Source organism: Neolamprologus brichardi, chromosome 1, assembly GCF_056152115.1.
Source record: "Neolamprologus brichardi isolate AB-2024 chromosome 1, ASM5615211v1, whole genome shotgun sequence".
In the NCBI taxonomy this organism is placed as follows: domain Eukaryota; kingdom Metazoa; phylum Chordata; class Actinopteri; order Cichliformes; family Cichlidae; genus Neolamprologus; species Neolamprologus brichardi.
Genome location: NC_142104.1, coordinates 17,136,522 through 17,163,058, shown reverse-complemented (window position 1 = coordinate 17,163,058; position 26,537 = coordinate 17,136,522). Strand labels below are relative to the sequence as shown.

The 26,537-nt window shown below is 44.2% G+C and overlaps 1 protein-coding gene across 2 annotated transcripts in view; it reads right to left on the bottom strand.

Moving 5' to 3' along the window:
• The window catches only part of gse1b (Gse1 coiled-coil protein b), a 163,364-nt gene that overhangs the window by 91,345 nt on the left and 45,482 nt on the right, over window positions 1-26,537 (bottom strand). The window contains exon 2 of one of the 2 annotated variants that reach the window (XM_035909840.2): window positions 23,188-23,326. In XM_035909840.2, coding sequence (XP_035765733.2) covers window positions 23,188-23,326 — 139 coding nt within the window. The remainder of the gene's footprint in view (window positions 1-23,187; window positions 23,327-26,537) is intronic. The other variant, XM_035909870.2, reaches the window with a different exon arrangement.

Genomic DNA, 26,537 nt, shown 5'->3' with positions numbered 1-26,537 from the left:
GTGTCTGTGTTAGATGCTTCTCTGACCCTCTAATCAGTGCGAGGAGAAACAGAGGAGGACTTGTGCTGCCCAGCAGGGTCAGAGGGCGTGTAGAGTCAGCCATTACCCTCTTTCAGACACACACACATACACTCACACACACACACAACGCTTGGGCTTAACGCCCAGTGAGGCATCTGCCTCTGAACAGACAATCCTGTGTACAACAGCACAGCAAGAAATGCACCCACAGACACAAAATACACACACAGGAATAGATAGGAAAGACCGAGCTACTCTGTATCTGTGCACTCTTTGACTGCTCCAACCCCAGGTCACCTTATCAGCTGTGTCTCATCTATCACAGGCACAACTCTCACTCTCCACACACTCACATACACACCTACACGCATACACACACACACCACACACCTCTTAGGAAGCAATTTTAGCTTGTGTCGACATGGCTCCAGTTCTTCCAGCTGACTGCTTCGGAGTACAGGGTAAAGATGCTGTGTAAACAACATCTAATATGACTCATCCACTTGTGAAGGAATCACTCATGATGTATGCACACACTCAAAGATACACACCTCACATCATTAAGAGGAAATTATTTATTTCCATAACCTTCTAATTAGTTAATGACTGAATCAACTGAATGGGTTCCAAAGTTATTGTTATCTTATAGCAGTTGTAGTTCCTACGGTCTCAAAATGACAAACAGGCTTACACACTCTCTCGTGCCAAACTGCCTGCTATTACAGACCGAATGGTAGAATTTCATATACAAATACTGGAGAAAAGGCCTCTTATATGGGCTGTTAATGAGTATATAATCCTATATTTGTCAAATAATGCCATTAAAAAGGCAACAATTAGCCCCAACACCTCAAGCCTGGTAGAGAGGTTCAATTTATTGGCAAGCAGTCAACTAATTGACACGTGGGTGCCAGGAATCACTTGCCTGTCATAGAGGCCACAGTCCTAATTATGCAAATTGTACGCTTTGATACAATTTAAATTATATTAGGTAGAAAGATGAAAACCATGTTTTGCTGGGTTTTATATTTGTTTTCTAGATTTGGTAATTTTCTAGAAGTCTGTGGGGATCTACTCACCTTTGGAGCAGGCCTCAAGTGGCCGTTCCAGGAACTGCGGTTTTATCACTTCTGTGTTGGTTTTGAAGAATGCCAAAAGTCTGAAATCGTGATTAATGTGGTGAAAAGGTTAAACTGCCGCGGTTTCTAAGGACACTTGGGAATGAATGTAGGCACCATTATTGCTATTAGTAAGAACTGTGTTTTTCCTTTTATGACAAGTTAAAATGTCTGCTGGTAAAAAAAAAGTCTGCTGCTACTTCTAACAGAGAAATAAAAATAATACAAAAAACAATTGGGACTAATTTAGACCATCTTTATGCATAAAAATATGTAGATTCTACATATTTAAATAAAATAAAAAAACATTACTGGCTCTGGAGATCCCTGATTTGTCCTGCTTTAGTCAACGTCTATTATGGGTTGGCTACTTAATAAAAAAACATTCTTAAGTTTCAGTGCAAAGGGCTGTGACCTAAAACTGTACAGCAAAGTAGAATGCCAGCTTTCCAACCAATTAATTACACTGAAGTTCACAGTTTTCTTCAGAGTAATGAGCTGGCAGCGGTTGAATGATATCAATTACGGTTGTCGTAATTGCCACCATCACCGTTGTCGTCATCATGCACTTTCATCACCAATATGTTCTCGTTGGAAATACAGTCATCGCCTTTGTTCGCCGTTTAATCCTTTCATCTCTCCTGTCCTCTGCTCTGCACTGTTGTCCTTTCCCTTCACCTCTTCTCTTTCCAGCACCCTCTCTTTCAAAATCATTCTACTCTCCTGCTCGGTGTGACGATCCCACACTGTTCCCTATAGACCGAAAGAAAGGCCGGCTTAACATTGTAGCAGCTTGGCAACCAGGCACTAAAACAGGGGGGTGTAAAAAAAAAAAGAAAAAAAGAAGAAAGAAAAAAAAAACCCTGTGTTTTCCCTTGAGCCTCTTCTTCCCTCCATCTCTGACCCTCGTTTCTCTACCCTCTCTCTGTCTCTCTGATTCTCTTCTCTAAGCTGGCTGATGGTGGTGGGGTCGGGGACCCCGGCTGAGTGGAACTCATTACAGACTCCCTTCATTTCCATTCTGAGTGGGGCCTGTAGAGAGAGTGCGCACCAGGGCATTGAGGTGCACTCGCTCAGGGAACGGGGCGAACACATTGAGCAAGACTCCACTTATGAAGAGTGACGGCCAACAGAAACAGCCTTTAATACCCCACAGAGGAATAAGAAGGAGAGGGCGGGGAGGGAGAGGGGCAGGCTAGCACGCCAACCGCTGAGAGAGAAGCAAGGAGAGAGGGAGAGGCGACAAGGAGAGAAAACAGCAAAGGAAGAAAATAGGAGGACGAGGCAGAGAGCAGGGCAAGCTGTGGGGCAGACACAACAAGAAGGCTTATTTAATAAACATGAGCTGGAGCCCAGTGCAATCGAGTGCTACAACGGAAAGCTTATGCAGATGAGAGGCGACCTAATGACTAAATGGAGTGGATGGAGAAAAGAAAAGAAAAGAGAGGAGGGAGAGATTAAAGAGGAAATGGAAGGCAGAGGCGAGGGAGTAGTGTTTAAGTGTCTGTGATGGAGTGTAAACAGAGGAGTTTCTCTGCTGTGTGGGGAAAGACTTTGTTAAACACAGAGAAGGAGGAGAACTGAAGGCAACACGGCTTTGCCCGTGATGCAGCTGTGCAGGTTAACATCAGACAATCAAGGGGATAATGAGGGTGCAGCTGGTATGGCCTTGTATAACCTCATCAGGAGAGGAAATGTTTAGATGAAAAGCGTTCATCTAAGCATTTTATTTGTTCTGCATTCTTCTGCGTGCACAATGTCTGCCGTTTGCCACGATCAACACAAACGGGGGAAATTTGTAAAAAATTATAGAGCCGTATTTGAGCATCACTGAGTTCCATTACAGATGAGGGGCCCCCAAGCTTTAAACAAGAGAATGCTTTAGAGGCATATGCAAAGGAGTGCTTTTTGATAGTGTGTGTGTGCAGGAGAGATGGGTCCGGGCTTTTGGAGGAGGGAAAAAGCTGTTTACCTGGAACAGAGGATTATGGGACAATTCCCTGTGGCATGTTGAAAGCTGCGGGGGTCTGGGAGGGCTGGGCCTTAAATCAGTTTAGGAAACAGTCACACCTCTCTAAGTCCCTCACCGCCACTGTCTCCTCTTTTTTTAACTGTCTGCCTACCTCTGCCTTTCACGCACACACACTCACGCTTCATCACCCCAGAAATATTCATCCCTTCTCCATTTCCTTATTTTTTTTCTTACAAAATGTTTAAATCGCAGCTGGCTTCCCAAACGTAATCCAGACAGTATTTCATTTTCTCCCTGCAGAAGTTACTCTTTTTGCTCTTTTCCCAAATCGCAAAACAGATTCAAAATTGCAGTTTAGAAATAATTTCTAAAAAAGTATAAATGTCACACATAGTCAAATGAAAGTTAAACTATAGAGGCAAAAAAAATGGTAAGATATTTAATAAACTGAAGAATAAATGCTCTTAAATGAGAATACACCAGCACCAAATGATGGGATTTCTTTTCTGCCAAGTTCTTCCATTAACTGGAAGCAAGTATCTATGTGAAGGCACAGAGGGCTTTGTCTCCATCACATTAGTGACAGTTTTGCCCTGCATAGTATATTGAGAGACCATAGAAAATACTGCAGTGAGATCGGAGAAAGGAGGAGAGCTGTGGGTGGACGCCAGATAGAACACTCCTACTCTAAACTGGGACAGTCTGTTGGCAGCGCACAGGCTGCATGTGTGTGTAAGCATGTATTACAATTGTTTCTGCTCCCGTGTTATAAAATGTTTGCATTCCTCACTTTGTTTTCTTCCCGTCCAAAGAGTGTAGGTGGATGATACTTTGAGCGCGTGTGTCTATTTGTGTATTCTCACCATTGACGTGAGCTGGCAAGTGTGTGTCTCCCAGTGTGAGTGGGAGTGAGAGTGTATGTGCCACACTGAGTTTAATTAGCCTGCATGGTGCTAGCGGGGCTGTGGTCAGGCAGGGCTGTGGAGCAGTGAATGGGAGCAGGTGGCCTCTGCGACTTGAGCAAGTCAGGTCCAGTCTCTCGAGTGCCCCGCCACCGCCACCCCACCCACCCACGCAGCCCTGGCCTTGACTGATGGGGACAGAGGGCTTACCTGCATGCCTCACTGAGCCTCTCTAATCGCTAACATGCTGCCTTTTACCTGCCTGGCCTATTCGCCCCACAACAGGGAGGGCGAAGACTTTCTGTGAGATTCTCTGTCTTTTAAGCAACTCAAACAGAAAAAAACAGGACCCGTCTATATTTCTACAGCAAGAAATCTGGAGAAAGACCAGGTCAAGAGCTGACAGAAACATTCAGAGAGAGAAAAAGAGAGAGAGGGGCGTAGGACAGTGAATGCCAAGTGGCAGCAGTGGCATGTCTCTACCACCTGTCCTGGGGAATATGAACCCCTCTCACTCCTCCTGTTCTCTCAATGTGGGATGACACTGGCTCCCTGTCTGCCTGTCTGGCTAACTGACTGTCAGCCTGTCCATCTATCCGTCTGACCGTCTGTCAGCCTCACTCCTAGTCAGTTAAGTTCGTCAGCTTGCCCGTTAGCCCATTAGTCTTGCCTCTGGCTGCTACCTGCTAAAACAGCTTGTGAGCACCACCTGTATTCATCCCTTCACCACTTTAATGTCCACCTCTATCCTTCTATTTGTGTCAATTTCTGCACCTCTTCTCATTATCCTCTTGGTTTTTTGCCATCATCTTTGCCGCCTCCCTCACTGTCTCCTCATTTCTTTCCTATTCCTTTGTTTCTTTCCTAGCAACTCTTCCATTATTTTTTCCACCCCTACCCCCTGGCTGCAGTTCAACCAAGCCAAGCACACTAATAAGCTTTAGCTATGCACAAGCTATCATGGCAACCAGTCATTTCAATTACAGCAACCACACGTGAACACCCCTGACACACATGCACACACACTAATATGTCCATGCACAGCATGACGGAAATATTACCTCCAAAACACAAGGATATAAGAGCTTGTTTCATTCTCTGCCAGCTACATTAAACTTCAAACAGGTCTTCCTCCTTTTTAATATGCACACTCTGTAGTCTCTTAGACAGGAAATGACTTTTACAAAACATTGCAACTAGATTGAACAAACACTATGAAGACAGAGGTTATGCTGGGGGTAACATTTCCTGACACCTATCTTGGCAACAGGAAACATCTAGGACAGGCACCGCCAGCATAGCCTAAAGACTCGGCTGGTGCGGGGTGTACAAATCTCCGTTTGAAAATGCACAAAGACACCAGAGAATGCATTCACAAGCACAAGTGTGCATAAGCAATCAGTCAAATGCATATATATACACACACTCGCTTACACATACGTGCACAGAGGACAGCAGAATATCCTCCTGCCAGCCCTGCACCATCTGTCTCTCTGTCTGTGCTTCACAGCCGTGCCCAAACAGGGCCCCAGCAGAGCCAGTGTGAAATTAGCTGCCTTTGTGGGGCTTTGTCTGCTTGTGCATGTCTGTTTGGGTGTACCAGCACGCTTGGTTTAGATGCGTATTTTAGAACATATTTGCAGTCAGTCTGTCAAGAGGTAACCCATGTTGGATTTCAAAAGTGTGCATGCGTTTGTGTGTACATAAGAGAAGTGATGGCACTGAGAAAATCCACCGTATCATCTATGGACCGATTCCCTCGACCTCCGAGCAATCACACCGACTTGAGCCTCATACACTCCACCTACACAAGCCTGCAAGTGAGGTGGGTGTCTGTTTACATGCTATTGTCTGCTCAGGCAGTTCCTGCAAGCCTATCTTGGCCTGGTCTGCCATAACTGGCTCCCAGAGTGCTCTTTGATATCCACTCAGCGGTCTGACCTTTCATGACCTTTGACCTGATCTTGTAACCTCGGGCTTTTGAGAGCTCTGTCCTCTTCCTCTCTGCCTACTAATACGTGATAAATCATGTCTGCTCTGTCACTGTTCTGGATGCGTGTGCACGTACTCTCTCTCTTATCTCTCTCTCTCTCACACACACACACACACACACACACACACACACACACACATCAATTATCCCACTGCCACATCATCACCTTACCCTGCTAACATTAATGAGTCCAGGGGTTAAAGGTTGTTGACATTCCTTTCACGCTCCTGTGTGAACACTATTGCATGCCCACCCCCACCACGCACACAGACAGACACAGGCCACAAAAAAGAGAGATTTGCTCACAGAGCTCTGTGGTAATGTGAAAAGCTGAAGTTGTGCTCCTGTATAGAGTTTCAGAGTTGAGAAAGTCTTGAGGCTGATTCAGTGTGTGGTCTGAGGCTTACACAGGGCAGTCTGGGCTGTTGCTAGCCAGACTGATGAAGAACGCTGCTGCCTTGTGACAGATAATCATTGTATTCTTCTCCACTGCAGAGTCTTGGCCAGGAGACAAACCGTCTGGCAAACAGACAGCTTTACGGCGCAGAGCTCAATCAAACTGTCTCCCTACCCAGCGGTAAATACACACACACACACACAAACACACATACCAGCAAGCCTCACATACAAACACACACGCATGGAAACCTAGAGCTAGCAGAGCCTAACCTAGATTGATAACACCAAGCAAATCAGTCTGTCGATTCCCAAAGACGGCTTACAGCTTTATCAACAGTGACATTTTGATTGTTGCATACTTTACTTACCTAATTAATTTAGAAGTGTTCTAATTCAAATGTCATTAACATTGTACACCGGTTGATTTCAGCCATTATTCCTTCATAGATGAGCAGTAAAGTAGGCAGTCATGACAAAAGGAAGACAGCCTCTGCTTCACTGTTCCAAGAGCCCTCTGCTGGATGGACGCGGTACACCACAAACCCTCGGTGCTTCACTGCTGTGTGTTTCAGCTGTAGAAAATTGTCAAACGTCAGAGTCAGATCTGATAGTCTTTGCTCTGCTGACATTCAGTCCTCTCCCCAAAGAGAAGCACACTCCTTGCTATCAAGGCAAAAAGTGGTCAGGCCAGGCAACATGTACCGGGGATATAGTACAGTAACTGTGTGCAGTGATGTGAGGTGAGTCTAGCTTATTTGCTGCTTAGAAACAAGGAAATGGAAAAGAGCAGTCTATATGTTCAGAAAATTCTATGCATGCGTGCATATGTTTGTGTGTGTCAGCGAGAGTGAGAGCAAAGGGTGAGATCAAGCTTCTGTCTCAGTGCTCTGAGTACATTTTAAAGACATATGTGTGTGAGTGTGCAGTGCACCCAGACATATGTGCATGTCCTATAGTTTCCCCACTGCTTACTGACCCCTAACCCTCACTGCCATCGCTAGACCCTGCTACAATTGTCCCTTTGAGCCCCCTGTGGCCTCTGTGGCCCCCAAGGGGGGTGGTTTGCGTGTGTGTGTGTGTGTGTGTGTGTGTGTGTGTGTGTGTATGTGTATGTGTGTGCTGTTGAGCCAGAAGACCAGTCATGGCAGTCTGATCCTGAGCTGAGCTAACAGGATTAGAGGAGCCAGGGCTAAGAGGGGAGGAGTCCCTGCCGTCTCTGTCTCCTGGGGATCAGAAATGACACTCGGCCTCAGCAGATGCCCTTAGAGCTGCAGACGACTAACTCCCAATACAGATTCAAAGGTGGGAGTGAGGGAATAACAACAGACCTGCGTAGGCAGCTGCCACCTTGAATCCTCAGAACTGCCAAGAAAACCTTTAAAGTGAAAAAAAAAAGCACAGACAAATCTTTCTTCTTCTTGTCAAAACTCCCTTTAGGAAGGTACTTCTCTTAACTTTAGCTGCTCCCAATAGCCAGTGGTTTACTCCAAAAATAGTGCTCTTCCATTAAAGAGAAGCACTTTTTGTTAAAGGTTTGTGATACCTTTCAGCTAGCAATTGGTTAAAAGTAATTAAAACTTGCAGAGCTCATTGTGGGTGATTGATGCATTTGACGAGCTGAAACCAAATCAGACCACTTCAGACCAGTTTACATGTGGCTCTAATGATGGCTGGCTGAATCACATTGGGTTAATGAATTTAGGGAGTCTCTAATCAAATCTGTGTGATCTGGCAACAAGACTGACATGTGTGTGTGTGTGTGTGTGTGTGTGTGTGTGTGTGTGTGTGTGTGTGTGTGTGTGTGTGTGTGAGACTGTGTGTTTTTGTATGTGAGTGTTTATTGATAACGTGAGGAAATAAACCCATCTGGAGCCAGGCAGGGGAGAGAAATTCTTGCTGCATGCTTCTGATACAAAATAAAACGTGATGTCAGGGTTTTCCTAAGGTGCAATAATAAGCATGAAGACATCAAAGTGTGGGAGGAGAGAAAAGCAGAAAGAGGAAGAGTGAGAGAAATACGGGGACTCGTATGCATGTCTATGAGAGCGTGCGCATGCATTCATAATTGCACATCTGGCAACCCAAAGAGCAAGGTTCCACAGTGACCCTATTTAGCTCTCCGTAATATACTCACACTCTCATTACCACCCAGTTTGTGTGTGTGTTTGTGTGTGTGAGTGTGCTTGTCTGCATGTGTGAGTTATTCTAGCTGCTTCTTCCATTATGCTGTGTTTAAACATGAGAGAGCTCTTTGAGACAAGAGAGAGCTGCGTGAGGGGATCAAACAGTCACACATACACACTCAGTCAAGCACAAACACGCACGCAGGCACACATCAGCGTGCTTATACATACACAATCTCAGACACACGCGCACACACGGAGACGCAAAAATGCAATACACCCCCCACACTTCTCTGATTAATAAAGGTCAATTAGCAATTATAATTTCCATATTTAATCAGTCCCCTGTGGTGTTGCTCTGTGGCCTGAGCTTTGACAACTGGCTCTCTCCCGCTCTCTCGCTTTCTTTCTCCCTCTCTCTTTCATCTCTGCTGATGCTGCTCTCACTCCACCTCTCTTGCTTCATGTCACGCTCCTGCGCTCTCCCTATCTACGTCATTAACATCTGAGCACGAGCGCCCTGCTTTTCCACCTCATTGTATCCGAGCCCCTCCCTTCTTACCATGTCATCCCTACATCCTCCCATCCCCCCTTCTCTACTTTCTAACTCCATTCTCCCTCGCTTCCCCTCACTCTCTCTCTCTTTCTGTATCCTCCCTGCATCCTCCTCCCTCTCTCTATCTCTGATGAATGCATCCCCTCATTAATCTTGATGTTTTTCCTCTTGCTGTGTTCTTCCACAGGCCTTCAAACCTCTCGCTAATTGCAATTAATCACTGAGGGAAACAGATGCTGGGAACAAAGGCAACCTGGGGGGGGGCGGCATGAGTCTGTACATGTGTTTATGTGTGTACGGCTATCAGCGTGCACATGTGTGTCCACAAATGTGTACAACAGGGCGGAGGTTCAATGAAGCTGTCAGTCAGTGTGCCACACAAAAGTTGGGTATCTGCAGGGTGCTGACATGAACCCTGGGCTGCGCGTGCTGGGGGTGTCAGGAAGAGTTCTCGTGTTTGCTTATATGCAGGTGATTTTTGTATGCTGTGCTGTACTTGCCTGACCCTGTCACAGCTCATCGTAATACCAGCCTAGCCTCCCTCTTTGGCATTGGCAATGAGAGCTCATAAAAAGATAAAAGCATGCGTACGAGGACAAGAGGAAAGAAAAAAAAAACGAGGAAGAAAAGCATTTCCTTGCATTTGCCATTTGGCTAATAGCTGCTCTATCTACATTCCAGCTTGCATGATAAATGTGTGACAGTCATTGTTCCAGTACAGTTAATGATTTTATTTTAAAAATTAAGAAAACATGAAGATGACAGACCTACATGTTCCTTCCTATGTATGTGTGTTAGAATACGGTGATTACTAATGTTACTTTATTTCACATACAGAGAATAATCCCACTTTCTCTAGTTTTTTTTTTTGTTTTTATTCCTACCTCCTCCCCTTCTCTCCCCATGCCTCCTTCAGTTGTCTGTCATAGCTGTTCAGCCTTCTGCCTTAAGAATCTGCACAACCGCTCCCTAAGAATGCGCACAATGTTTTGGAGGAATAAAGCACACACAAATATACACGGGCATGCACAGAAACGTTCAAGAGAGTGAGGTTTAATGTGTGTGTGCGTGTTCATATGTAAGGTGCTATTATCCATCACTACAGTATCTGCATCACTTATCAGCCACAAGGAGACTGAGAAAAAAAGGCTCCTGGAAAACACAAGCACTCAAAACAAAATGGAGAACAAATGAAAAGAAACCACAAGTCGTATATTCTGCTGGGTGCACGCATGCATTGATGCCAGCACACAAACACCTAAGCAGCGTAGTCTGAAATTACAACTACTCGAAGGAGATGTGAACGTCACAAAGACTCATCAAACAATCAGTGGGAGACGCTGCGAGGCTCGGCTGTGTTTTAACACAAGCCTGTTGTGCTACAAATCCACTCCAGGACGCAGCAGAATGTCCAACACAAAAGACTCCAGATAACAGACTCCTGCTTTTCTTCTCCCTCATTGCTGGGAGAGGATCATTCTAAGTAGCTTTGAGCCTTTGCGTACGGGGGCATCAGAGGGACAATAATGAAATCAAGCTGATCTGATATATTCTCTCAGAATAACACAATACGGTGACCCCTACATAACCCCGAGCACGCACCATCACCCTCCAAATGCAAAAGATCTTGGTGATAGCAAGACCAAAAGGGGAGCAAGGGGAAGGAGGGGGTTAAATGCTGGGAAGGTAAATGAGGTAGTGTAAAGAGTGTAGCGCCTCATGAATTGTTAAAAAGACGTGAAGCAGGTGTTGTGGTAATACTCAAGGAGGTGTGGGCCTACCCCATGCACCCCTTCTCTCATTCTCATTCTGTCTTTCACACAGTCACATCAAGTCACAAATACAAAGAAGTATCTACTTGAGGCATAAACAAAAACGGGAAAGTGACAAATGTTATTTAAAAATGATCACACGGTGGGATGATGAAGACTCTTAATGTATACACAAGTGTCAATGAGTCACAGATAATGACAGCACAGTACACGTGGCTCAGGCCTAGCACCTCTGCTCTGCAGTAACTTCATTTGTCACTGCTGTTGTCACACTTCAAAGCCCAAAGCATATTGAGCTGTTTCTCATTCCCAGTAAAAGGTAGAGAGGGAGGAGATCTTCGAAGAAAGCCTGGAGAAAGCTCGATTAAGCGTCTACTGTTCTTTACCTGACAATACTATAACTTCAAGAAATGACAAAGCCTACTTCCCCAAACACACCAACCCCCTGCGCACACCGACATAGTCCCCTGACAGTTCCTTCCCAGCAGGCTCCACTCAGCCTTTATTCATTTTTTATACACACCTCCTGTGAGTCTATTGCTCGGCACGCAGCAATCGCTGCGCTTAACCCAATATGCTAGGTAACGCTCCCCGGAACGGTCGCTCCCTCCCCAGGATAAATTATTAACTTCCTCCACGTCCCGCCATTTATCACTGAGCCCCATCGAACAGAACAGGAGAACCATTGCTCATATCCATGGCAACAAGGGCCCATTTGTGCAGCAGTTGGATGCTGCTGATGATGAGGAGAGAGATGAGGAAGATGAAGCAAGAAGCCAAATAATACCTGCTTTTATCACGGTCTCTATTGGAAGCATGCAAGCCTGCTCTTCTTTTTTAGTTGATTTTTCTTTCGCCTCTACCTCTTTTTACAACCTCTGTGTGCAGCCCCTTGCCTCTTCCTCTGTGGCTCCTCTCGCCTTATTCACACTACCAGCCCTCTCCTCAAGTCTGAGATGGCAGCAGTATGGGTAATTAGATCAGAGCTTTTTCTTTTGTCTCCATGGAGATGAATCATACAGTCAGAGTGACAGTCTGAGCTTTAGTGCTACGCGGTAACCTAATCAGAATGTTTGAACCCCGGCCAGAGTGGCAACATAACCAAATAATAGCAAGATGAACCTGCAATGACCTGCATCCCAGCGCACAGCAGGGCACACAGACGGGGGTGATGAGCAGGTCTGGTTAAACACACCGGATCACATCCCGAGATGTGTTTGTGCGCATCAGAGTATGTGTGTGCGTGTGTGTGTCTATGTGCATGAGTGAGTGCCTGAGCTTGAGAGGCGTAGGCCCTCACAGGTGTCCTAATTCATGAGCAATCGCAACTCATGAATAATTAAACGCAAAATGCAAATGTGCTCCTTTGATCATTTACATTCATGTCTAACAGCATTAATTAATCAAACAAACCTTTTCTTTTTCCCCAGTGGAATAGTAGGGGAAAAAACCCACCAGCAGTCAGAGCACAAAAACACTTAAACACATGTAGGCAGACAAATATACGAAAAAGAAAATCCACACAGTAAACAAGTTCACAAATCACACCATTTAGCCACATCTAAAGAAGCTAAAATTATGTATATTCAGTTTGTAGAGCGACTCAACCTTGTGCCAACCACTCAGTTAAGATGAGTAAGTATTCCTGCATGTAAACGGACTCTTATGATATCTCTTTTAGTAGCTACACCTGTATGCTAATGTGGTTCACACAAAAACACAATGCAATTTCAGCATAAGCTCTATGGTAAGCCATCACCTGATGTATTGATGTGATAGTAAGTTAGATGCTACATCTAACTCACAGGTCCTGCAGTACCAACTGCTCAAATATACACACGAGCATAGTCACCACCAACCTATAACTGCATGCACAAGCTCACACAGCATGATACAATTCAAACAGAAAGAGAACTGAGACTGATTCTCATGTTTAAAGTGCAAAATTCTGTTGTCAACAGTTGGCTCTAACGGATAACCTCACAACTGAACACAAGTACATGCACAGAAACCACAGCTGGCTGATCAGGATTTCATAGGCTTTTTGATATGCCCACTCTGTGAGATGGACCTTATAAACAGACTCTGTTCAGCTGACCTCTTGTTTATAGCAACAGTATCATACACAAATGAAAAACTCATAAAGCAAGAAACCGATCTCCCTCCCTCCTCTCTCCCATCTTTCCACATCCTGTCTCTCAGATTTTCTCAATTATTGGTCGTCTCCTTTGCTTAACCTCCACCCTCACCAAACAAACTCCTCTCTTTCGCTTAATAAGCCTGTTTGCATGCAGTGCACACTTTTAAACAAACACAGACTCTAATGCATACCTAGCCAGACTCCTATAACTCTCTGCTGGCACCGCTCCCCTCCTGTCGAACCCTTCTGTCATCAATTCCTGCTCAGTGATAGAGAGCGGTGCATCTGACTTATGGAGGATATCAATATCTCAGACATAAAATGGAGAAGGGAAGGATGGACACCTCAGGCTTCTTTTAGGATGCCTCGTAAAGCTAAATGATAGTTGAAGGGGATGAGAGACTGAAGGGAAGGTGGGGCAAGGGAGGAAAAGCGAGTGGTGGTTGTTAACGTTATGGCAGGAGAGGCGTAAATAAGGGAGATAGAAATTTACAGCGTGCGGGTGACGTTTGAGAGTGAGGTGTTTGTTGAGTGGTGACAGTAGTATTAACAAGGTTACAAAGGACTGAGTGGGTTCGCTTGCTGTTTGCATGTGTGTGTAATTGGCGATTTACGTTTGAGCACAGTTGACAGTGTGTATTATCCAATGGCTGATCTCACCAAGGGATTTATGTTAACAGCCAGCATTCGAAGTGTCTAACAGTAGGCTGTAAATAGCTGTCTGTCTCCAGTGACATTGCCAAAACATCCATAAACCTGTCACCTAGGACAGTTTCAGTCACATTCGACAGGAAGGGCCAAGCAGCCATTAAACTATCAGCTTACACTGAGAAGGCAGGTCTGCACGGTGGCGTTGGGGGGGGGGTTGTGCTGCAAGCATTAATGAATCTACTAGAGCATTTAAAATAACTGCAAAATAGGTGTTTTACGAGGGTGGAGCATTGTGTGTATCTAAATATTCATAATATGGACAGGTTGACACCGGCTGGAGTTCTCTGCAGGCTGTTAACAGATACAGCACGCTGAACTATGGTTAGCCCTCTGACTCACACAGAAGTAACTGCACCAACACATATGTTTGATAAGTACACACACACACACACACACACACACGCACGCACACAGAAGTGCTTCAGAGTGAGGTCAAGCAGACATTGTTGAACTAAGAAGAGGATCAATAGTGCTCTGAGTGTTTGTGCACCTCTTGCTTCCCTCCCACATTTTCTTTGCTCATTTGCGATCTTTCCACCTCTTTCTCTCTCTTCCTCTTGCTACCTTTATGCACATATACAATGCTACCAGTATAGCATGCATGCAGCAGAGCAGCAGCCATTACTGCACAGCAGGACATTTCTCATACTACTGCAGTCCTCGCTATGCTCTCTTACAACTGACTGCTTTACCATCTCTGCTGTGTGGTATAACTGTCACCACTGCATGTGTGTCTGCGTGTGTTTCTGGATGTGTCCCAGAGGCTGTGTTCATACTACTGTGGGAAATCTATGGCTGACTCCAACTCACTGGCACCCTACTAGCAATAGCCTGGATGTGATAGGCAGATGAAAAGAGAACAAGGCAGTGACAGAACGACAAGCAGAGAAGAGGCAGAGAGAACATGTAAAGGACAAAATGCTTTCTTCCCTTGTTGGGAGCATCTCATTTTTTCTCATTAGGGGAACTCATCTGAGCTCAGAGGATAAAAGGAGGACTGATAGCCGGTCTTTCTCTTTCACTCCATCTCTCCTCTTTCTCTTTTTCTCCTACTGTGCACATGCCACCTAATTAATTACACCCTACCATTGCATTGCTACAACAACCACTGCCGTCTAATTAACAGCAAGCCTCAATCATGACCCCACTTCTAGGGTTCTGGATCTGTTTGTGTGCGTGAGGTAGAGAGGTGGAGGAGGAGTACTGTAAATGTGTGATACGCTGTAGGGAGGATGGAGAAAAACAGCAGGCAAAAGAGAGAGAGGGAGAGAAGGGTAGGTTGATTAAAATTTAAGATGAAGAAAGAAACAAATGGATGACACATAGCTTGCAAGAAGCGGTGAGAAGAGCTTAGTTAAGACAAACCATTAATGAGAAGACAATTATTTTAATATGACAGATGCTCAAAAGAAGAGAGCAGAGATGGGGCAAGATAGATGGCGCATCTCCTCCCCAGTCCCAGCTGGACTTTATCAAGCAGACTGGAGCCAGGGAGGTTGGTGGGGAGTTCCAACTGCGGCGCGTTTCACCCCGGATACGTCACTACCAATCCCTCTTGAGCCTGCATGAGCCTGGCCAGGCCTTGGTACTGCTTAAGCCTGCCAGGCCAGGCTCCTCGGCTCCTACCGGCCCAAACACACTCATACTGATTTTATCAGAGAGAAGAATAGAGCGAGGCAGACACTCAACACACATCAGCTGTACAAGCTGCAAACCACATATGCTACATGTAACGTCCCTGTGGTTTAATGGTCTGCAAAAAGAGATGAAGAGAAAGACGAAGAGGGCGGCAGCTGTAATTTGTTTAGTGTATGCGAATCGATTAGAGTTGGGGTCGTATTATTCTTCTCCCACGTCACACACAAGAGAACTGAAGCCCAGTGGAGCAATCAAGGGCTTAAATGGAGTTATGCGCACACACGCACACACAAACACAAACACACCCTGGTTTCCCGAGTGTCTTTTAAATAGTTTATGCAGAACATGAGGCCATACGTATGGTAAATGAGAGGTGAAAAAAAACCCACCCCAGAAACTGATGAGGGGGGCCACACCGGATGTAAATTATACACTAATGGGAAAATACAGTTAAATGTAGACAACCAACAGATAAAAATGACACCATAATTAATATTAAGGTGTCAACCTATATCCAGTGACTGCTTTATTAATAGTGTTAAAGCCATTTTGAAGAGCCAAGTAGGAGACTTTTCTTGTAATTACATCCAGACATATCTAGTGTTGCTCCCAAAAACCGTTTGTGCCTCATATTACATCATAAAAAAGATCCATGCAGTTATTTCATACATGTTGCTTATTTCAGTTTATAATATAATAATAATTATTATATAATAATAATGCAATGAAAGCTAATATTAATTTTAAGAAATTTTTATGTTTATATAGTATTTATGTGAAAGAAACCTGGACAGGATAATTTAATATACTTTATGTATTATGTATTTTACCATTTTAATATTAGCATAAGTGCAGTCAAAAGAAAATGCTCATGAGAAAGCAGAGGTGGATATGATATTATCTTGTCAACAACATTTTGATAAATGCAAAATAATAAAATAACACAATATAATAAAGTCATATTAGATATTTAATCAAACTCACTTACATTACGCACATTACACGTTTACATTTTTACTCTTGGGCACTATTATAAGACGAGTATACAGTCTTTCTTTATTTTCATGTACACAGTCATATAAAGGCGAAAACGTAACACGTATATAATTTCACTAGAACAACATAAATGGAAGATATAGAGGAGGATAGGAGAGGGAAGAAGGAGAGAAAGTGAAACAGAATGTACTAGTAATGGGCCAACGGCAGAGAGGAGAGGCCATGTTCGCTGTCAGCCATTAACATGGCCAGGACTAAATTATTCACTGCACTCTGTCACCTTACACAAGCCTGGGCTAACACAGACTAAAGAGGGCTGTGTGCGTATGTGTGTGCATGTGGGTGTGTGTGTGCGTGTGAATGAACTGTGGTTGGTAGGAGGTGGAAGGGAAGGATTCCTTTAAAGAAGGGGCTCTGTAATGCCATCCTGTGGCTAGAAGAAGAAAGACTATGTACGAGCTTTTTCAATTAGAGGGAGCACACCTACACAAGCATTCGCAACCATACACCAGATCAAGAACACGCCTTTATGTTACTCTAAAAAATGTGCATGCAAATATTATACAAGTGCTAACCTTCTCTTGCCCTTTGAGTGTACGACAAGCACACGCAAATACATAAACATGCAAGCACAAACACCGCAAGCAAAAACATTTAAAAAAGACACGAAAGAACAGAGAACTGTTTTGTGTAGAGGAAGCTGATTTCCATATAGCCTGCTGGTTTACTAAGGAACAGGAGAGGGTGGTTAGGAAGAGCAGCTGGGCAAACAATACAACCTCACCTGGAGTCATTTATATGGATTGCTTGTGTGTCTGTGCTCGTTTGTGTGCGTTATGCCTATGTGTGTGAGGGTTTGTGTGTTTGGTTGTTATGTCGAGAGGGGTGTCTCCTGTTGCTGCTCTTCTTCATCATGTTCCTGAAAGTGCCGTTGGCAAGGAAACCGGGGAGAGAGAGAGCAAGCGCGAGACACATGAGAGACAAGTCAAGGAGCACAGTTTCGGGTAAGAGCAAGACAAAATGGGGAACAAAAGGCAGACAAATGAGAGAGGAAAAATAAAAGCAGAAGATCATGGCAGAGAGTGCTGGTGGTTGTTGGAGCAGCGGGGCTAGAAGAAGATGGAGGAGGGAGTTACAGAGGGGAGCCAAAGAGCATGTGACAGTGCGACCCATGCCTCCCACTGACAAGCTTTATTACAGTCCCACCTGCCGAGAGACAGCAAAAAGCACTTAGTCTCAGCCAAGTCGCCTGACAGCAGAGGACAGTTCGAAAGGAGGGAAAGAGAGAGGGATCAGAGAGTGGGAAGAAAGGAAGGAGAGAGGCTAGAAGTGGAGACAGGAAGGCTGGATGGGAGGAAGGGATGATTAAAGTCATGGGGTTGCAAAAAGGGTGGGAGAGGAAAGGTGATATAAATAAAGGTGACACACAGAGAAAAAAAAACATGACAAAAGCGCAAATAAAAATTAATTCAATATTGTTATTAGATGACCACCACTGGCAAAAATACACTTTAATTAAATATTTTCATCTATAGAAAACATCCTCACTTTCACTTGTACCCACTGTGGATTAATTCCAGCAGTGTAGCTCTTTTGGTGAGCTATTACATTGCTTGATTTTCTAATTTTCCCCCATGTTCTCGATAATGTTGGAGGGCACAGTGGTGCAAAGATGATTACTGTCACCTCGCAACAAGAAACTTTTGGGTTTGACTCCACCGACTGGCTGCGGCTCCTCTGTATCCTCCCCCTGTGCCTGTGTGGCTACTCAGCTTCACCCGAGAGTTCAAAGACATGTTGAGTTAACTGGTGATCCTGGCCATAGGTGCAAATGTGATTGAGAATGGTTGTCTGTCTCTCCGTGTTAGGCTCGGTGACCTGTCTAGAGTGTACTTCCTCCTTTTTTTGCCCTATGACAGCTGGGATAGCCTCTACAAAGCTTGCTGCCAGTTTTTAGCACATCAGGACTAATCATGCTTGAACACCTGCTTCCTTTCTCAATGTGAGGTCAAAGGTCAGAGTCTGGAAGTTTCTCACTAAGCTGTCTTTTTTCTTCTTTTTTTTTCCTGAGCTGTCTTGAACGTTGCCTGATGGCTTCCACGCTGGGCCTCCACCTCACATTAGGTGGTCTCAGTGTGTAAATATAGCATATCTTAATACATCTAAATATATTTTTGCTCAAGTCCAAAAAAGGGAATCACAATGCACTGAGTTGACGAGCAGTACTGGCAACAGGTTTAGTTACTTGAAGTTAAAAAGCAACACTTTCAAGAACAACATAAATGTATTAATTTTTTTACTCAATAACATGGGGTTTAAGCTTTTTGGATAAAAACTGGCAATGCATTTCAACATATTGTAATTGATGTAGTTTAAGATCATTTTAAAGCATTGCAGATCAAGCTTTACAAATCCTTTAAGACCAGCTGTGGTGAGTGGTATAATAGTAGAATATAGCAAGTGCCTGTACAAGAAAAAAGTTAAGCAAGGGACTTTCACCTTGGAGAGAAGGTGTTGAATCCCTTGTGGAGCCAAACGTTAGCCTATCTGTTGTGAGGCAGTCAGGAAAAGAGAGAGGGAGAGAAGAGAGCTGCAGAAGAGGGCATACTGGCAACAAGCTTGTTGCAGGAATAGTTGATGAAGACACTTCTTTATCACTCTTGACTGTGTCATTGTCATTGTGCAGAAAGAATGTCAGATTCCAAACATTGCCTCCCCGATGGTGTTAGGATAGCAAGGTAGGTAAGAATATTGATATATGCAGTATGGAGCTACATATCCACCCAGATATAACAATGCAATTTTAGATACTGCCATCATTTAGTGCATCAACTCACATCTAATAGAGCTCCAGCCTGATGATGTATCTGCTGATGAGCTATGGCCAAGTAATGACATGCTCCGCTGCCTGTGAATCTATAGGTCTCTTCCCTAAGTCTACACTTTCAGGCTCCCAGGCTCTGGTTGGAAAACCACAGTCACTAAATCAAACCCATCCGGAGGGAAGAGGAGAGAAAGTGAGAGAGCGATGGAAAGAAAGAGACGGTGAATATGGGGGGAAAAGGGGGTCAACAGCCCGTTTCTCGGCCTTTCAGGGAAAGGAATGTGTTGGAAGGGGTACAAATCAACCAGGAGTGACTGCACAATAAGGTCAGTGTGACCAGAGGAGAATCCCGACACAAATGCTCGACTTGCACATATACACGCACAGGAGCAAACACATTAAACACACAAATGCAAACACAGTGAGTGATTGAGTCGGGGCATAAGCTCATGCCCACCATGCGAGTGGCTAATAACCATGGCATGTTGCCAAACCCACTGTCTCCTCACTAATTCCCCCATGCACGCCAGCACTGGCGCCACACACTGCAGAACAGGGCTCTGTTTCTCAAAAGTTCTATGATCATTACTGAATTACTCAGATACATGAATGAAAAAACAGGCACACACGCCATCCAGTTTGCAAGGCCCTGAAGAAAAGATAATGAAACAAACAATGAAAACACTGTGAATTAATATTTGCTTATTGAGACTGCCTGCTCTCACTTAACACACACACATACACACACACACATATCTCAATGCCCACTCTGATGGGCTGGAAAAAGAGGGCAGAGAAGTGGCACTTTGCCAAGCGTGGTGCTGCCAAGAGACTCAGTATACCCCAGTCTCCAGCGGCATTTTAATCACACACACACACCCACACACACACATACACGCACACACACTTTCCCATCTGCTGTGCTTCATAGAAGCGGTGGCAAGCTTGTCACTGTCATTTGAAGTTGTCCCACCCTCCCATCCCCACAGAGGGGGACAAAAGAGAAGAAGAAAAGAGAGGGAGCCGAGGAGGGGGAGCAAGCAGTGGCATTCCTCCCCATGCTTCCTCTGTCACCCTCCAGTCGTCCTCTATTGAGCGCATTCCTTGCTACCACATCTTCAGCTCACCATCCTCTCCTTCCCCACCCCTCAGCGCCTCAGTCGTGTAACCTCTTTGCTCCCTTATTCCTTGCACTGCTCCTTACATACACATGCCGATCTGTCCACTGGACAAAAGACGGGGGAAAGTGCAGCTGTAATCATCTTCTTACAGCCGGCTTTGTTTAATGTTTGCATGTGTAGCTTACTGTGTTGTGGCATGACTGAGCAGTCAACCTGCTGTCTTCCCTAACACTCTTAATGTGGAATGTTAACCAGACACAACAAGCTCAGTCTTTCCAAGCAGATGCAAGTGGCCAAAGACTGTTAAGTACCCACTCTCTGTGCCCCAACCAGTACCCACACCCTACCTTCAGGGGTGTTCCATGCTCCCACTGTGGGTAATTGTGATTGTATTGAACTGGCCAAAAGCCAAATGCACTCAACTGCCAAGTCTGCCAAGTCCAGCTGTGCTGTTGCGATCAAACCACACTCACAGCTCATCTCATGGCAATCAGCATGCGTAATTCCCTTGTCAAAATATACATATGTACACAACAACATGAAGGCATATGTTTCTGAATGGATTTGTTGAGTGTGAAAAGGACAGAAGGCTGCTCTGACACAGTGGAACAGAGCAGAGTAAAGGCTAACAAAGGCAGGAATCAAAGACACTGTGAGACGGATAAATGCTCCAACAGTTGAGATAAAGAAGAGAATATCACCACAGATTCCCACTCCATATACCCGCACTATTATATAGGCTATATAAGTCCTGCGTGTCACTCCCTCTTTTAGAAATCTGTGCAGTTAGTGTAGCAGGAGGTTTACCTTTGTCCTTCCTCACCACTAATGATGTATTGACTGTGTAGTTGCTCTGAGTGGGTTGTGAAGTATTCATCAAATCAAGGGTCCAAAAGCATGAAGCACATCGTGGTCAGCCCAGTTCAAACCCTCTGTTTCCTTCCATATGAGGGTTCACTGCAATGGTTTTGAGCATTTGAAATGAAAAGTGTCTCCTTCTGAAATATTTCTGACATGATGTGACCGAGCAGAGAGTGCAGACTGCAGTGGACAGTAGGAACTGTCTCAGATCATCAGTCTATCGCTATAGCTTCACTACGGTTGCTGCATGGGGACATTTAATGATTTAAACCCTACAGCCTTGTGATCATGACTGCCTGTGTACCTCTTTACTCTATTCTGTGCGAACACGGAAAGCGTGTCTTGTGTCACGTTTCTGGCCTGAGAGAAGGAAATGGGCCGTGTCATGTCAGTGTGAGCTGCAGCGCAACACGCTTGATGAAGAGCGCTTAAATAACTCATGAAAACCCTGTTCTCATACCACAGTAGACCACAGGGAGGATCATTCAATGTTACGTGTGTGTCTGTAGATGTGAGGTCCCCCCCACCCCTTGTCATGACTGTTTAGCCAAGTGCCTTTGTGGTGGTCCTACAGTGTCTGTGTGTTTAGTTAGAAGGAGAGCTTTAGATGGTTTCTGTCAACGACAACAGGGCACTCGTGGCTAAACAGAAATAGCCGTGGAAAAAAGAAAGCGAGGCCTGAGCAGGAAAGAGCAAAAGAGAGAGAGAGAGCTGAAGAAAGCGACAGTGGAAAAGAGGAGGATGAGATAAGAAACGTACAAAACGGTGATGATTATTAGTGTAAACATTTCCATAAATAAAAGAGAGAAGAAAAAGGGAATTTTGCATTCAGTTAAAAGGCAGTTTGGCTAAACTGATGAGGGGAGACAGCCAGCACTTTCCACATAAACACACTGAGCTCCAAACCCCTCTGTTGTGATGGCCTCCCTCAGGACATATAGTCACATTTTTTTTGTGGCTGTGCCTGCTTCATCATCTTCAACCTCCTTTTCTAGCATTACTTTACAGTCCCATCCTCTTAACCCTCAGGTCAAGCACCACTTAAATGCACTATAAAGGAGATGTGAACTGATGCAAAACATACAATTTCAATAGCTGATTAAAAAGTGTATTTGATTAATCTATCTGGAAGTAAACTTTCAAGTTAATAACAAAAAAGTGCTTTGTAAAAAAAGTTGGCTTTGTAGGTTTGCATTGCTGCTATAAAACAATGCACTCAAAGGATGGTGAAGAGATCAAACGCCGGAGACATTTGCAAAACAAACTGCAGGCAAATCATCTTCACGTCCCATAATCTCACTCGGCAGCTTGTATCGATAGATAGTTGTGATGTGACACGATGGAAAAGAAGCCGTTAATGTATGACGCTTGGTGATACGTATTCTTGGTATACGGATGAGGTGAAATGGGGCTGAAAAGTGTAAAAAAAGGCAGAAGTATAAGAGTACATGGTGGGACAAGCACGAAGACAGGAAGTCAAAAGTAATTTTTGTCACTTTTCGGTTAGAGTGTCAGAACTGCCAAAGATCTCATTTCATTCACTCCGGGGGTCTCACCACTTCCTGTGTTGCTACATAGCAGGGTCACACAGATACCTCACACAGGAAAAAGTAAGCACAGATAAGTTGCTTACCAAGTAAAGAGTATATATTTCGAGGGTGTGGTTCATTCTAGCTGTAGAGTGTTTACTACTGAACGTTCTGAGTGACAGACTCTCGAGTAGTTCTGGCCACAGGAGACACACAGAGACAAGATCAACAAATGCAATATTAAACATATCAGTCAGTCAGATAATACTGCTAATGGCTGGAGAATGGCAAAAGGAAATTCGATTGCACTGCTTTATAGTGCAGTAAGCTCTGTAAAATCACAGTAGTGTTAAGTGAAATGCTTTGAATCACAGATCTCTGGTGCGTAAAAGACAAATAAAAGGCTTCAGTGTTTTAAGCAAAACAGAAAAACAAAGACAAGCAATAGTGATGAAAATAGGGAAGACGGAAACATAAAACCAGTGGAACAAGTGGGTTTTGCAATACTCACTGGAAAGCTGACGGTCTGCTCTCTCTGCCTCCAAGGTCAGTGTCCGAGGAGGAGTGTAGTCACCTGTAGTTTGTGAGGGCCCCGAACCTGCGTCCACTTCCTTACTGGCTCCTGCTGCAGCCTCAATCACAGTACTACCCTGAAACATAGAAAGACTGTTAGGGTACCGAGGTATAAGAGATGTTTATTAAGTCTAAATACATTTCCTAGAATAACCATCAACAACAACTCAGTTTAAAGATTCTCCTCCTGTGAAAGTCATAATATGAGAGATGCTGCGGAAATGTTTGCAAAACATACTTGTTCTTACTTTATCAGGGCTAAAGCAGAAATACTGGTATTGTAATAAACTTTAAACAACAACAAGAGATTGATGGTGCAAATATAGCAATTAACTGCAGATCTATTTTGACTGCAAACATTTTTAGCTGCTGTCACAGCACTCAGATTTCTGCTATAAAAAGACAACAACCGAAGGGGGATGCAGCTCTGGGTGAAGAAATGTCCCTTCCCTGAAGTGACAGAGCTACAAAACAGAGAGACAGACAGACAGAATCAAAGAGCGAGACAGAGGGAGACTTTTCCTGACAGACCAAGTCTGTTTGTACGTGCTCTACTCTGCCCCCTTCCACAGCTGAAAGAGGAAAGATGGATGAGACATCAGCAGAGAGACAAGCTGACCATGAAAAGCAGAGGGAGAAGCAGAGGGTGGCTGTCAGCGAGGTGAGAGAGAAGAGTGGGAAAGACTTAAAAAAAAAAGAAAAGAAAAGAAAAAAAGACCGTGATGGCTCCCTCCATTGACGAGTAGCAGAGAGACAGGCAGGGGAGGTGCAGCACATCTTAAGACAAAAAGGCACCCTGGGCTTATGAAATATACATAGCTCTCAGCTGGAGACAGAGACACGGAGCGACAGAGCAGAGGAGGGCCCTGAAGACTGACGAGACTCCACTACCCCTCCTAAACACACACTGCTAAAAATAAAATACACAGACACATTCCTAATGACTTCTCATGAGGAGCCGGGGGGAGTAGTTAGAGTCTTTTTTTTCCTCCTTTATTTTAGTGTGTGTGCCCGCCTGACTGACTGCATGTATTCACAGACATTTGTCGATGTTTGTGAAACATCAAGGTGCGTCAATGCTTCCTCCTACAGTTACAAGTTGAGTGGGCAAACCCAAAACGGTAAATATGACACAACAAACTGACAAGTGCTTTGGCAGTTGGCCTGTATGTAAATTCGCATACTGGTCAGGGGATTTTTTGTTTTTTTGTTAGCTCAACCGCTTCTCTCAAATCTGCCCACGGGCCTTCTTTTCAGGCCCAGACAGCTGCCTGTGCCACACTAGCAGTTAAAAACCATTTAAAAAACACCTCACTTAACAATACATTCACCCTTTGTTCAAGCCAATGATTCACCTCTCCTACGCACTTTTGGTTATGGATATGCCACTGAGGTATTAGGATTCTCATCCCATTGTATTTCTGTGCACCTGTCTAACCAGCAAGAATGTCACTGGGTATTTTGACTTCTTTGCTTTATTATATCTTATCTTAGCCTCTTCATCAGGCATGTTGGGTATGCTTTAAGGCTCTACACACCTTAAAAGCAAAGTAAGGGGGAGGACAGTGCAGGCAAATAGTCATGTCTGAGCCCGTGGATTAACTCTACTCCAGACAGCACACACAACAAACATGCTCACGTGTTTCCTAACCTTTTCTGCCTCTCACTCTCTTTCAACAGCCACTTTGGTGTCTTTTTTTCTTGTTTAAAAGGCACAAATAAATGGCTTATTTATGAACTCCCTAAAGTGGATGTAAAACTATAAAAAAAGAAAAGAGAAGGGCACAGAGAAGCAGCTAGCAGGGCATGAACTTTTATATCTAGTCAAGGACATCAGCCTACATAATTTAATTACTCAGATATTGTTTCTTTTCTCATCCGCTAAACTGGATGGCAGGAAGCAGCACTTAAAAATCCAACCCTCAAAGAAAAAGCCAAGATAACAGGACTCATTGATGCTAATTTAGATGTTGGCATCAAAAAGCTCAGTTAGACCCAAAATATTGGGAAGCTATATATTTTCACAATGTCTTGGTGACACAACATAACCCTGTGACAGCAGCAGAAGTGCTTTCACACACAGCTATAAGCTAAGCAAAGTGTTACCTTCTCAATGACTAGCAAATAATGTAGCGACTCATGATTGGTTCTTAATCCGTTTAATGTGTTGGCATGCTGATATTTGTTAATACGTATTAACTGCAAAGTGCAGCTAGGGCTAAGGAATTCTCTGTGACGCATGTCTTTGTTTGTTCCCAAGGTGTCACACAAATTGAAATGATAGCAGGAAATTTAAGAGGAAGACAATTGATTGCACATCTAACCTAACCCAAGCAAAAGCTCTTAATTTATTTTTACAAAAACTACAAGTAACTACCTCTTAGTGCCTCGCCAACTCCATCAATCACTAAAACAGTAAATCTGAATCACAAATTTACGCTGCATTGCCAAAAATAAGAAAGAAAAATGTGCCCGCATAAATAAGACTGATCTAAAGCTATATAACCACTCTTTTATTTGAAGAGCTGTGCCTGAGTGTGCATGCACACTTATGTTGACATATGCTTTCTGAATAGACCAGAAATAGACCAAGGCCATTTAAGATGCAAAGCAGGAGTCAGGAGGTGAAATGAGAAAGATCTACAGAGGTAGTACTAATTGAGGTTAATTCCAGAGTTCAGCATTATCTCTCTAATAGGTAAGGAGGGTGTTAGTAATGGATGATGTCACAGGACATGGAGAGAGCCTGCCAGCACAAATCACTTGCAGTGCGAAGTATAGTATGCCCTCCAAGGATCACAAGACATTAGTAGCTGAGAGCAGATCTTGATAGGCGGCTAAAGATAAACAGTCCAGAGGGTACGCAGGCTTACATGTAGAAAAGTGTGCATGCTTGTGTGCCTCTATTACTGTCTTAGAGAAAAAGGCTTTTCAGTCAAGAGAGCCACGACCTCTGTAGTTATCTGCCTGTCTTAACCTACATATCACCTGTCAGCTTCTAAACAGCGTTGACAACCTCTTGCACGCATCCACTCACCCTGTTCTAGAGTCTGTATCACTTCTTATAAGTGAGACGCAGGGAGTGATGAGGCAACGCATATGCACATCACTCAAAAAGACATTTAGCCTTTGATAATTACTCTCTGTCTCTCTCATCCACACTCACTGTGGCCTAACTCAGGCCTCTTTGGCGAGAAGCACTTTAGTCACGTCCACACCATCAATACTTAAACCCTGCACAACATCTGCAGTTCAGCACCTTCCAGATTCATTAAGGAGGAGGACTGG